Below are 13,084 nucleotides of genomic sequence, written 5' to 3' on the forward strand. Positions count from 1 at the left end.
ACAAAATATCTGAAGTAATGCAAGTCTCAGATAACATTTAAGTCCAATGTACTATTTTGAGACTGTTTCAATTGAAGACGGTTAGCAACAATCCTTTTTCAACTCCTGTAAACTGCTACACCTACCCTTCTTTAAAGAATCCCATCATGCCCTCATGTTGCTCAGTGGAAATGGTAGAGGTGGGGTATCTATTCATTGTACCATTAAGTAAAAGCAAAAAGATTACCTTCTGATTTTACCACCCCCATCCCTGCCTTGGGCTCTTCCAGGACCATAATTTACTCTGAGATAATGTGCTTATTCCACAAGTGCTTAAATTTGAGTAGCTTAGATCCTCTCTAAATCATACTTCAGACACAAAAAAGAATGTATAGAAGAGTCTGGATATACTAGTTAGAAATTGTTATTCTAGACCCCTCCCCACCAAAAAAATTAAAACATAAGGTAAAACTTGTAAGGAAAGGAAATTCTAAATACAAAGCAAATGTCAGTCACTTTCAAATGATCTACTTGTTTGTTCTTTATCCATCTGTCTCTCTACTCCTTTCTGGGAAGAGCCCTTACTTCCTCATCTTAAATGGCTCCTGGTTAGTACTAAAAGATAAAAATAAGCCAGCCAAATCACAACTCCTGGTCACTTCCTAGAATGAGGAGGTGTAACACAAACACAGTCCAGGACAAAAGAAGGAAGCATTCTTGTGATACATATACCATAGGATATGCTGAAACACTGTGTCAAATTTATACGAATTTTTGATAGTTAAGAAAAGTTCACATTTGCTATCATTCCCTTAAGCCATGTCTTCTATACTCCCAAAGGATATTAATTTACTCTCTTTTGCCACCAGGAGTATTTCATTGTGAAAGTCCAAGAAGTACCGGTACAGGGGAAAATAAAAACCCAGCAACCCTGAACCTGGTGTCATACCATGGGGGTTAAAGTCCCAGATCTACTCCCGACATACTAACCATGTGACCTTGGCCATCTCACTTACCTCTCATTTTCTTGACTGAGATCACACCACTTATGATTTTCTGTACCTCTTAAAATATAAGTTTCTATTCAAATGCAAGGTGTAAGTAATATTTTATTTATGATCTAAGTGGTTTAGTCTAAGGCAAATGATATAGAAGCCCTGAAAAAATATAAACTTATACTTCAAAAAGCATGATCTTGCTCCCATGTTAAATTTTCCTTCCTTCTATTGCATTAAAAGAAATATGAAAAAAAAAGAGAGATATGAGATTAGTGGAGCAACACATAGTTTTCTGTAGTGTCATGGGATGGAAAAAACTAAGCGTGAGTAATTGGTAGTTAAAGTTGTAAGGAGTTACAAAAGACTATACTTAACCCCTTGAGAAGAAGCAAGAATGGTCCTAGGAATTAAAAGAAGATTGGATTCCTTCCTGATAATTGTTGGAGAGGCCAAGACCAGGGCATAACAAGTTGGTCCTCCACAACTATGCTGCTTTGGCAAACAAAAATTTTTCTAGTTCACTATCTGATCAAAATGTTAAAAATGGATCTGTCCACCAAAAAGTAGGAAATCTGCAGTGCAAATAAGTAGAGGACCTGGATGACAAGTTCAAAGATCACCAGACACTGCAAGAAAAGCAAGTATTTCAGGACAGCAGAGTAATTTGCTAATTTGGAAGTGCAGTGGCACAATGCTACTTTATTTAGGCATTCTTTGACGAATCCAAACATGTGAGTAAAAGTAAAATTAACTGTCAAAAAGGGAGAACATTTTCAAATGTTCTCAGCTAGAGCTTAGTGGTATTGAGGGGCTTTCTTTTCCTCCCAATAGCAATAGCACATTGTTGGCCCAAGTGAAGCTGTTATTTGTACAAAAACCTTTTGGACAATCCATGAAACAGAGTTGGTCAAACTAACTCTTGAGATAAGGACCCTGCAAATGGTTATAAACATGTGATCTGCATTACAGTTAGTCTTGGACAAAATGATCTTTATCAGATTTTGTCTTAAGTTTATCCAAATCTTGACATTTGAATATTGTTTTTGCTCCAAAAAAATTAATGTGCTAATAACAGTTTTTTGAAATAGAGACAACTACAGAGATTATAGATGAACATTTATCTTCAGTTAACATAACACTAGTACAGTTTTAATAGAAGGTTGGAGGTAATATCTATTTAAATTAAATTAAGAAAAAGAAAAGAAGTTTACTTTTTCTGAGAAAGCAAATTGATATTTTTCTTTGATTTCCTTATACCTTGGAATGAAGGTCTGCTATTAAAACTTTCAATAAACCTTTAAAGTAAACTATGCTATAAAGCAATATTAAGTTTGGTCTTTAATGAGCCATTTTTGCTATTTTATAGGCATTCTAAAATGATAATGCATCCCCTAGTCACACTCCCCTAATACTGCCAACAAAGACATGGGGGTGCATATCCATTGTCAGACAACATGGTACATGGAACATAAGCTGAGTTCTTGTACCGTCATTGACACTAATAAGCTCTGTGATCCTTAACCTCTCTTGATCTCAATTTTCTTCATTGTAAAACTAATGTACTTGAGGAGATTGTGTTTCTAATTTTTATTTGTTCAGTCTAGATAATATTTAGTGTGCATTTAATTTCATGAACTCCCCTAAGAACCTGTAGCCCATTAGTGGTGACCTCCGAACAACACATTCTTTAAGAATCTTACCAAAATTCTTTATTCTAGAGGTGGGGCAAAGAAGGGGAATGGGGAGGAAAGACATACAAACACTACTTACTTTTCAAAAAAATGTCTGATAATTATCAAGACAAAAGCATATGGAATGGTCATACATAAATGAGAGGGTTTCACAAAGACGAGTCCATCATGATCTTCAAGATCTGACCACTTTATTGTTGGAGGAAGCCAGAATCTTTCCAACCAAAACCATTCTTTAAACATCTGAAACATTCTAGAGAGATGGAAAAAGAATACATTAGATTTATAGAACAAATACTTAAAATTGAGACAACATTGACACCTTTAATCAAAATACCTAAACCCGAGAGTTTAGAACACAGGGTACTATTATTGAACAGAACGGAGTACTATTATTTACCGGGCTTCATGGAGCTTCATTACATTAAACAGGAATTACTCTGCCAACACTCTCAGAAGAATTTCGGCTGTGGCATGGCAAACTGAAGTTTAATACACCACTGTTCACACTCTTGGCACAACATGTGTTAATATTATGGGTATGTGTCTTCCTCTTATATGTTTCTATCATATGAAAATTAATCTAACAATAATCTCTACAACTTCAACATGCCAAAGGCCAACCTCATGAAAGTTCCAAGTATGTATAAACCTTCGCTAGTATCCTAAGAACTTCTCCAGGAGATAAAGGGCAAGCATATTTAACTTTGTATTACAATAAAGAATTCAAATTAGTCCATGTCAACAAATATTTACAGAGATTCTATTATTTGTCAAGCCCTGTGCTAGGCACTGAGGATGCAAAGATTAAAAAGACAGCGTTCTTGCCTTAAGCACCTTATATTCTGTGGGCAAGGCAGGCCTGACAGACGACTCTGACACACTTTTTTCAGGTACAATGAAACAGGTTTGTAGTGGGTGCTGTGGGAACAAGGTGACCAGCACTGAGCCCAGCCAAGATGCGTCGGGAAAGCCCACTGGAGCAGATGATATTGAACAAAGTTCAAGATGTCTTAAACGGTAAGTGGAAGTAAACCAGAGAAAGGCAGGAAAATGGGAAAGAGGGAATAGAAGTTTTAAGGAGAGAAAGTACACTGATCAAGTAACCAGAAACATAGAAGAACATTTAGATGCTCCAATCTCATCATTTAGGCTATGACAATTTTAATCTTGACATTTTGACCTTGAGGATGTTTTGATGTAATCCTTTAACAGTTAATCAGACAAAGAAGTCAAACGTCCACAGATTCACAGCAGGGTGGTCAAAATAACTCTGTCAAAACCTCTTGATTTGTAAATACCACGTGCCCATGGAACACCACCAGCAGTGTGGTTCCACCACAGCCTAAGAATCCAAGGTGTGGGATGCTGGGTCACACACAAGTGCCCAGAGTCTCGGTTTATTGTCCTGGCATAATTAATAATAGTGCCCCTTCCTTTCATAAGTGTCCCAGTTTGGGTAATAAATCATACAGTAACTCTCATCAAAAGGCTGGTGAGGGCTTCCCTGGTGGCGCAGCGGTTGAGAATCTGCCTGCTAATGCAGGGGACACGGGTTTGAGCCCTGGTCTGGGAGGATCCCACATGCCGCAGAGCAACTAGGCCTGTGAGCCATAACTACTGAGCCTGCGCGTCTGGAGCCTGTGCTCCGCAACAAGAGAGGCCACGATAGTGAGAGGCCCACGCACCGTGATGAAGAGTGGCCCCCGTTTGCCACAACTAGAGAAAGCCCTCACACAGAAATGAAGACCCAACACAGCAAAAATAAATAAATTAATTAATAAACTCCTACTCCCAACATCTTCTTAAAAAAAAAAAAAATGGCTGGTGAGACAGTTCAGACTTGGTCACAGAGTGTCTGCAATCCAGGCTAAGGAGCTTGGGCTTTAACCAATGGAACCCAGGAAGAGTATTATGCAGAGGAATAAAATAATCAGATATTTTAGAAAGGTTGCTTGGGCAGCCAGGTCCTCTGAGAGCCCACGTGGTATCTTTGTGTCGATTACAGGATGGTGTCCCCTCTGGGCAGACACAGCCCTTCTTGCCAGCAGAATGAGATCTGGGTTTCAGCCTCCAGAACCCTCGGCCAGGCACACACATGGCTGCTCTCTGGCAGCAATATGGAGTACATTTCAGGACACAGGAAGACTGAAGAGCAATTAGGAGTTTGAAGCACTAAATATGGTCAGAAATTGGAAGCTGCAGAGAGCAGTGGTATCAGGCAGCTGAACCTGCTGATCACGCCATTTATGAGATTACACGTGAGATCTAAACTGGGTAGAGAATAAAGAGAGGCCAAGAAAGAAATGAGAAGGAGGGAAAAAAATACAAAACTCAAGGGACCAGAGGCCAAAGAACAAGTCTGTTGGAAGTGGGACCCAAGAGAGCGGAAAGACTCAATCAGAGATGAGGATCAGAGTGGAGTATCAGCATTACAGATTTCTGATTTCAGATGAAGAAGAATTCCAGAGTGTGGACATCAATATGCTTCAGAAAAATCCACACCAAAACCAAATAACTAACCATGGTGAGATATTCCCTACTTTATTTCATTTCTCATCTGCTGCTCAGAGACACGTGCGTGCAAAGTAGCAGGAAACTGGTCACACCCACACCTGCAAGCCTTGTGTGGAGAAGGAGAGGGGCTGCCTTCTTTTTCATGTATTAATCATTTTACTGTAACTTCTACCCTGGAGGAGGGTAAGTAGCATTAATACAGTCGCAAAATTGTGCAAATATGGTGGAATAAAGATCATCAGGAAATATTTACTGAATACTTCCTATCAGTCTTTGGGTCTACAGAAAGGAAAGGGATGATCCTAGACTTCAGGGAGCTTACAACTGAGCCAGGACTGACCTGGATTTGGACTAGGGAGGAGACAGTGAGAACTGATGAAAGAGTTGTTAGGAAGGAAGAATTAACACACTTTGGCAAGGGAGCTGAGGATTCCAGCCTGGCTGCCTGGGCCATCTGACATAACTAACCAAAGAGGGAATTAAGAGAGGAAATCTGCATTGAAGTGCACAGCCGGATTGGGTCAGAACAAGAGCAGGCACAATTCTTTGAGTGAGACTACAGCTAAAATTCAAAATTCCTACAGATCTTAGAAATGAGCCCAGGTCACGGGAGTCTCTCCTGTAACGGACAAACCTTGTACCGTGCCTGTGTCCCTCACTGCGTCAGAACGACCTACTCCTGCAAGGGGAGGTCTATTTCTTCCTAAAAGTTTGCCTTAGCATGTTCATTACTATATTAGCTCCAAATTTAATAGGCTATGACTCAGGGAACAAATAGCAATGGCAGTGAGTTAGTTTTGATACTATTATAATAATCATTATACAAAATAGTTTGCTCACTCCTAAAATGTAACTCCAGGCAGTAAAGATTATTTTGTCCAGTGTGAAATATAACTAAATAAACAGCTTACAATGGTTATATAGGGGTTGCCACGCTAAATAATATGCAAGCAATGAAAAAAGATTTGTTGAAAGCCTAATAACTTTAATATCAAACAACCAAAAACATATATGGGGAGAGAGAAAGAACTCAGAAGTTAAGGGTGGCCCCCGGGTATATGTAGTTCAAATTGAGAAAAAAAATCTACACTATTTCCTCTTTCTTCATGTGCTGCCACCAAACATCAATTACTGCTGCTTCAAAAGAGTTAAGAATCTCTTCTTCACAGGACATACAAAAATTAACTCAAAATGAAGCACAGATCTAAATATAAGGGCTAAAATAATAACACTCTTAGAATATTATATAGGAGTAAATCTTCAACACCTGGGGTTAAGCAAAGCCTTCTTGCATATGACACCCAAAGCACAAACAACAAAATAAAAAATAGATAAATCGGACTTCATCAAAATTAACACATTTTGTGTTTCAATGGATACCATCAAGAAAGTTAAAAGACAATCCATATACAGAGTGTGGAGAAAAGGGAACCCTCTTGCACTGTTGGTGGGAATGTAAATTGATACAGCCACTATGGAGAACAGTATGGAGGTCCCTTAAAAAACTAAAAATAGAACTACCATACGACCCAGCAATCCCACTACTGGGCATATACCCTGAGAAAATCATAATTCAAAAAGAGTTATGTACCAAAATGTTCATTGCACCTCTATTTACAATAGCCAGGACATGGAAGCAACCTAAGTGTCCATCGACAGATGAATGGATAAAGAAGATGTGGCACATATATACAATGGAATATTACTCAGCCATAAAAAGAAATAAATTGAGTTATTTGTAGTGAGATGGATGGACCTAGAGTCTGTCATACAGAGTGAAGTAAGTCAGAAAGAGAAAAACAAATATCGTATGCTAACACATATATATGGAAGCTAAGAAAAAAAAAAAAAGGTCATGAAGAACCTAGGGGCAAGAAGGGAATAAAGACACAGACCTACTAGAGAATGGACTTGAGGATATGGGGAGGGGGAAGGGTAAGCTGTGACAAAGTGAGAGAGTGGCATGGACATATATACACTACCAAACGTAAAATAGATAGCTAGTGGGAAGCAGCCGCATAGCACAGGGAGATCAGCTCGGTGCTTTGTGACCACCTAGAGGGGTGGGATAGGGAGCGTGGGAGGGAGGGAGACGCTAGAGGGAAGAGATATGGGAACATATGTATAACTCATTCACTTTGTTATAAAGCAGAAACTAACACACCATTGTAAAGCAATTATACTCCAATAAAGATGTTAAAAAAAAACAGACAATCCATCGAATGGGAGGAAATATTTGAAAATCATATATCTGATAAGGGACTTGTATTTAGAATATATGAAGAACACTTAGAACTCAATAATAAAAGGACAAATAACCCAATTTAAAAATGGGCAAAGGATCTTGAATAGACATTTCATCAAAGAAGATATACAAATGGCCAATAGGCACATGGAAAAATGCTCAACATCATTAACCATGAGGGGAATGCAAATAAGAAACAAACCCAGAGATATCCTTCATTATACCCACTAAGATGGCTATAATCAAAAAGATAACAATGTTGGCAGGATGTGGAGAAATTGGAACCCTCATATATTGCTTGAGGGAAAGTAAAATGGTGCAGCTGCTGTGGAAAATAGTCCGCAGTTCCTTGAAATGTTAAACACGGAGTTATCATATGACCCAGCAATTCTACTCCTAGGTATATACTCAAGAGAATTGAAAGGATTCATGCTACGACATGGATGGCTCTTGAAAACATGCTAAGTAAAAGAAGCCAGGCAGAAAAGGCACATATTGTATAATTCCGGTCATGTGAAATGTTCAGAATAGGCAAATATAGGGAGACAAACAGTAGTTTAGTAGTTCCTTAGGGTGTACACGGTGGTGTGGGGGGAAGTGGGGAGTGGTTGCTAATGGGTACAGGGTTTCTTTTGGGGGTGATGAAAATGTTCATAAATTGAATGTGGTGCTGGTTGCACAACTCTGTGAATATACTAAAAAAACATTAAATTGCACACTTTGGGTGAATTCTATGGTATGTGAGTTATATCTAAAATAAAAAAAGTTAAAGTCTCCTTCTGACTTATATATACTACCAAATGTAAAATAGATAGCTAGTGGGAAGCAGCCACATAGTACAGGGAGATCAGCTCGGTGCTTTGTGACCACCTAGAGGGGTGGGATAGGGAGGGTGGGAGGGAGACGCAAGAGGGGATATGGGGATATATGTGTATGTATAGCTGATTCACTTTGTTATAAAGCAGAAACTAACGCACCATTGCAAATCAATTATACTCCAATAAAGATGTTAAAAAAATTTTTTAATAAAATAAATAAATAAAAGTCTCCTTCTCAGCTTCATCCTTCTTTAACTTTTATATCTTTTAATCCATGACTCAGCCTGAACTTCATGCTAAAGCTTCCTATCATCTCATTTAAGGGTCTTGAGTTTTACCTCCCAAATTCACCTGAGTCAAGGTTGTGTCCACGGGAAATTCCCAGGCAGTGCAGTGGTTAGTGCTCCGCACTTTCACCGCCAAGGACGCGTGTTTGCTCCCTGGTCAAGGAACTAAGATCCCACAAGCTGTGTGGTGCAGCCAAAAAAAAAAAAAAAAAAAAAAAGATTGTGTTCATGAACCCAGAAAAATAAATAGTGAAGGAAAGACTATATCCAGATTCAGACTTCAGCATGATTTTGAAGTTAATGGCTTTCTGGGAGAAAATAAAAATTTCATGCTTTAAAAAGTAAAAACAGACTAACTCCTCTGAAGGAGAAATGGCTCTCTCAGATGACAGACTTCGGTATAGAGTGTTCAGGTCAACAGTCTAGCTCTGGGCAGTGGGCTTTACTCATCCAGGCTAACCCTCCAGCCAGCCTCTCTACCATACTTGCTCTCAAGATGAGATCCAGGGCTAAGCAGAGAGAGAACTGGGACTGGCACTCTCCTCCTCTTTTCTGCCATTTCATTCTAGTAGCAAGAAGCAAGTCACATTCTCTTAGCCTCTCAGTAGCTGTCTTAAGGCCACAAGCCTGTTCCAGGACCTCTGGCATCCTTTACAGTCATCTTTCCCTGACTCTAGTGTACAGGACGTGCTGTTCTAGAGGTAGCCCAGCTTTCAGCCCTCCTAGTAGCAGAGGAAATCAGCAATGTGTGTAGAGTTGGTACCATGCCTTTCCCACTGTGAAAGCCAAGATGGACAATTTTCCATCTGCTAGCAGTTGACCTGGGATGGCCTGGGGTTGGCAAAATGGAAGCTTTACTCAGGACTTTGAATCTGGACCAGACCGGGACGAGCTGCATCAGCAGCAGATGGCATTCTGCCTAGGCTACTGCTGCTGAGAACACAGTTGTCATCTCTCAGCTTCCTGGCTTTCCTGATCACCTTAGTCTCTTGGTTTCTACTGTGGTCCAGGTCTGGTCCATCAGACCTGGTGCTGTGAGTCACTTTCAGTGAAGCCTTTTGTTTAAGGTAGTAAGAAAGAGGTGGATTCCATTGCTTACAATCAAGAGCACTGACTGATACACCTAGCATTTTCCCCACTCTCCTTCAGGAGAAACAGACAGCTCCAATTCAGCTGTCTGGACCTTAAATTTAGCAGAAGTGCCTGTTCTTAGGATTTCCTTCTAAAGTTTAAATGGGGAAGCAGGAACTCCCTTGAGTAACTGAGGAGGGACTGGCAGCCTGTAGCATCTGTCAGTTTCTCCCTCTGGTTAGCCTTCGAGCTCATCTTGCCCACAATGGGCACTTGTTGGTCCCCTTTTCTTTCTTTCTCTCCCATTTTTGCTCCTGTTCCGCCTACATTTCAAATGCGACAGTGGCACTCAGTCACTACTTAAGGGTTTTTTGGTTGTTCAGTGTAACAGAGGCTGCTGGCTTCCCTGACTCAGCCTTAAAAAGATGCCTGGTGAATGACAAACATTCACACAGTGAGTGGAACAGTACCTGTATGCTGTGTTAACTAACTATTGTGATATTTAAACAATCCTCAGATGGAAAGAGAATTAGAAAATATTGAGATGGAGAGATACCTGTGTTTTTAAAACCCCACAAGTTACTGCTCTTAAAAAAAAAAAAATCCTGAGCATTTGCAACAATGAATCTGTCATTCAGGAGCCCTGCCTGTGACTCAGTCACTTTTGAACACTCTGAGAAGCTCACTGACTCCCACATCAAACTCATAGCCCATATCTCATCTTGATTCATTTGGCTGAACTCTAGGCCTTTCTGGCAACTGAAAATTGCCAACCGTATTGACAACTTTTCAGTCTCTGCTTAGTGTTCTCTCAGAAGCAAACGTATTCATTTACTCCTTGGCCATTCTCAGTCCCTTTTTTATCATCAGCTACTCAAACTCCATTTTTTCCCATCCTTCGTACATTCTCTAAGTACTGAAATTCCTACTTAACATAAAAAAAATCTGAAGGAACTACAATTTTTATTTATATAAAAGAATCTGAAGCTATTTTTAAAAATAGGAAATATTTACAAGAAAAGTACCTGCAGTTATTTCTTTTTACTTTGGGGAAGTTCAGTAATGGAGGTGGCATCATAGCCCAGCTGTGTTTTCCCACTAATACTGTGGAAATTTTAAACCCTATTTTCAACTCCAGCTACCAGTAGTTTGCAGGAAGACAATCTAATGAATGTAGGTTTTTATGACTCATTATTTTCTGACCTCATGGATACAGAACCCATCAGGGTGAAGGAAGCCTGTTGAGCCACTTTCTCAGACACACACCATTAAATCTGACCTTAGTACTTGAAGAAATAAAATTATCTGGGTTACAAGTTTATCACTATTTGAAGCAACATTTTTGTAAAGTACTGAAAAAATGTGGTACTCTAACTATTGCTGAGGTAAGAACTCCAAGTCAGGCTGAGTCTTTGGACAGCTTCTGGTAACTATCCATCTAATCCCTACTGTAAACATCACATCAGTTTAGAAGATAACTCTACAGAACATATCTCTTGGACGGAGGGGAGTGACAAGAAAGTATCTCTACAGAACAGAAAATATCTCTCAGATAGAGGATGGTGATGAGAAATGGGAAGTTAGGAAAACAAGTTAAATTGAAGTAAAGGCATATTCCTGAGCAATGCAGTGAGAGACACTCTTGAATCAGTATTCACAATTTCTGAGTATTATTATGGTTGGAGGATATGAGAGTTGGTGAGCGTTTTTGTGACTGGGTGACCAGCTGGATTACAGAGGGGCCAGGGTTCTCTGGTGAAGAGAAAGTCAGCTCCAGAAGAGCAAGGACTTTGCGTGGCTCATACACTACTGTATACCCAAAGTTTGCCACACAGTAGACACTATACAAGTGCTTGCTGAATGAACTGATGGAGGGTTTACTGAGGCTGGAATGGAGTTTTGAACAATAAAGGCATGACACCATGGCCAGAAATTATATCTAATTTATTGATAACTATGTACAACTTCATTTTCGTTAGCTGGAGAACAATTTTTAAAATTTGGTGTAGGAGGTCAGGTAAACATGTTTATCTAACTTTAGTCTACCTTAACTCTACTAACTCAACCAAAAGAACTGGTTTATGCCTTTAAAATAAAACACAAAAGAAAACATGAGCAGCTACTTGCTTCCTGTGAACAGTGTAAGGACTGAGCCAGCTGTAACTTCCAATTCTGAAAGCATTTTGAGTTGTGCCATTTCAAATGGATAAGACAATGCAAATGACAGAGCAACTTAACTCTGAAGGATATTTATTATGACTAAGTTAGTTTATAAAAATATAATAAATGCCTGGGCTTATAACTTTAGAAAACTGAAGAGAAGGAAAAAAAAAACCCCTATACTTTATGTAAAGAAGTAATTAACTTACAACAAGATAAAAACAATTTTAATTCCCTCATATTGCATTTTACAATTATACCAATTTAAAGCCTCAAAGAAATTCAGAACAGATTTAGAAATGAAAAAGAAAATTTCAGAAGATCTGTAGCAGAAACATGGTATTGCCTCAAAGATGCCGTTGAGGGGTGTCGGGATGTCCTAAGTATCCATTGATTCTGCCTTTTAGTTACAGACACCACCCCCCCACCCCCAGTTTAACCTGGCATGTGGCTACCCTGCCACACGAGGCAACATTTCCCAACCTCCCTCTATCACGGCTAGGTGCGGCCATGCGTGACCATGTCTGGGTCAATGACACAGGAGTAGGAACTGATTTGGGTAATCTCCCTAAAGACCAAGCTGCATGTCCTGGCTTCTCTCTGTCTTCCTTCCTGACAGCTGGAAATGGGGATGACAGAACTGGAGCAATTTTTGAAGCCAATTAGCACATTAGCCCTGGTCCACCCATATCTGAACTGTTATGTACAAGAGAAATAAACTTCTATTTCATGTAAGTCATTAGATTTTGACCCTGTTTGCCTGCTCTGTGAAATAAGTCTGGTCCCTTTGGTCCCTTTACCTACTTCCTTTGCCAGCTGGCCCAGGACCTTTCCAAGTAGGGAGTAGTGGAGAGATGCTGCAGGAGGAAGAAGTTTCGCTTTTGGCTCTGGTGCACTCCCAGTGAAGCCTCCAGCAGCCCCCATCAGCCAGCAGAATCCACCAGCACCTTCCTGGGGAGTTTTGTGGCCAGAGTGTCTCCAGCGAGACACCTCCCGATGAACAGCACCCTAGAGGGCAGATTTCCCGCAAGTTTCTGAGGGCTAGTTCCATAGCCAGCCAGTTCTGCTGGTTTTCCATAGCGACCCCTCTGTGCCCTCTTCATCAGGGTCTGCACATCAGCCCTGGAGGCCTCTTCCTTGTGTACTGTATCTCCGCCCCAGGGGTCGTGACTGCTTCCTATAGCTGTGATTCCTATACTCTTTAGAGTTCTTCCTACTGGCCAATCCTTCATTCTCTAATCCTGATTGACTTGATGGAAAAGTCCAACAAACTTTATGTGCTTACTCTAACACTAATTAACAAAAGCTTAAGTTATAT

The 13,084-nt window shown here is 40.0% G+C and overlaps 1 protein-coding gene across 1 annotated transcript in view; it reads right to left on the reverse strand.

Annotated features, from left to right (window-relative positions):
• The window catches only part of CERS3 (ceramide synthase 3), a 95,913-nt gene extending 92,993 nt beyond the window's left edge, over positions 1-2,920 (reverse strand). The window contains exon 1 of the mRNA XM_060293443.1: positions 2,748-2,920. Within this exon, the coding sequence (XP_060149426.1) occupies positions 2,748-2,920 (173 nt within the window). The remainder of the gene's footprint in view (positions 1-2,747) is intronic.
• Between the last annotated feature and the right edge of the window lie 10,164 nt (positions 2,921-13,084).

This window comes from Globicephala melas, chromosome 2 (assembly GCF_963455315.2).
Source record: "Globicephala melas chromosome 2, mGloMel1.2, whole genome shotgun sequence".
In the NCBI taxonomy this organism is placed as follows: domain Eukaryota; kingdom Metazoa; phylum Chordata; class Mammalia; order Artiodactyla; family Delphinidae; genus Globicephala; species Globicephala melas.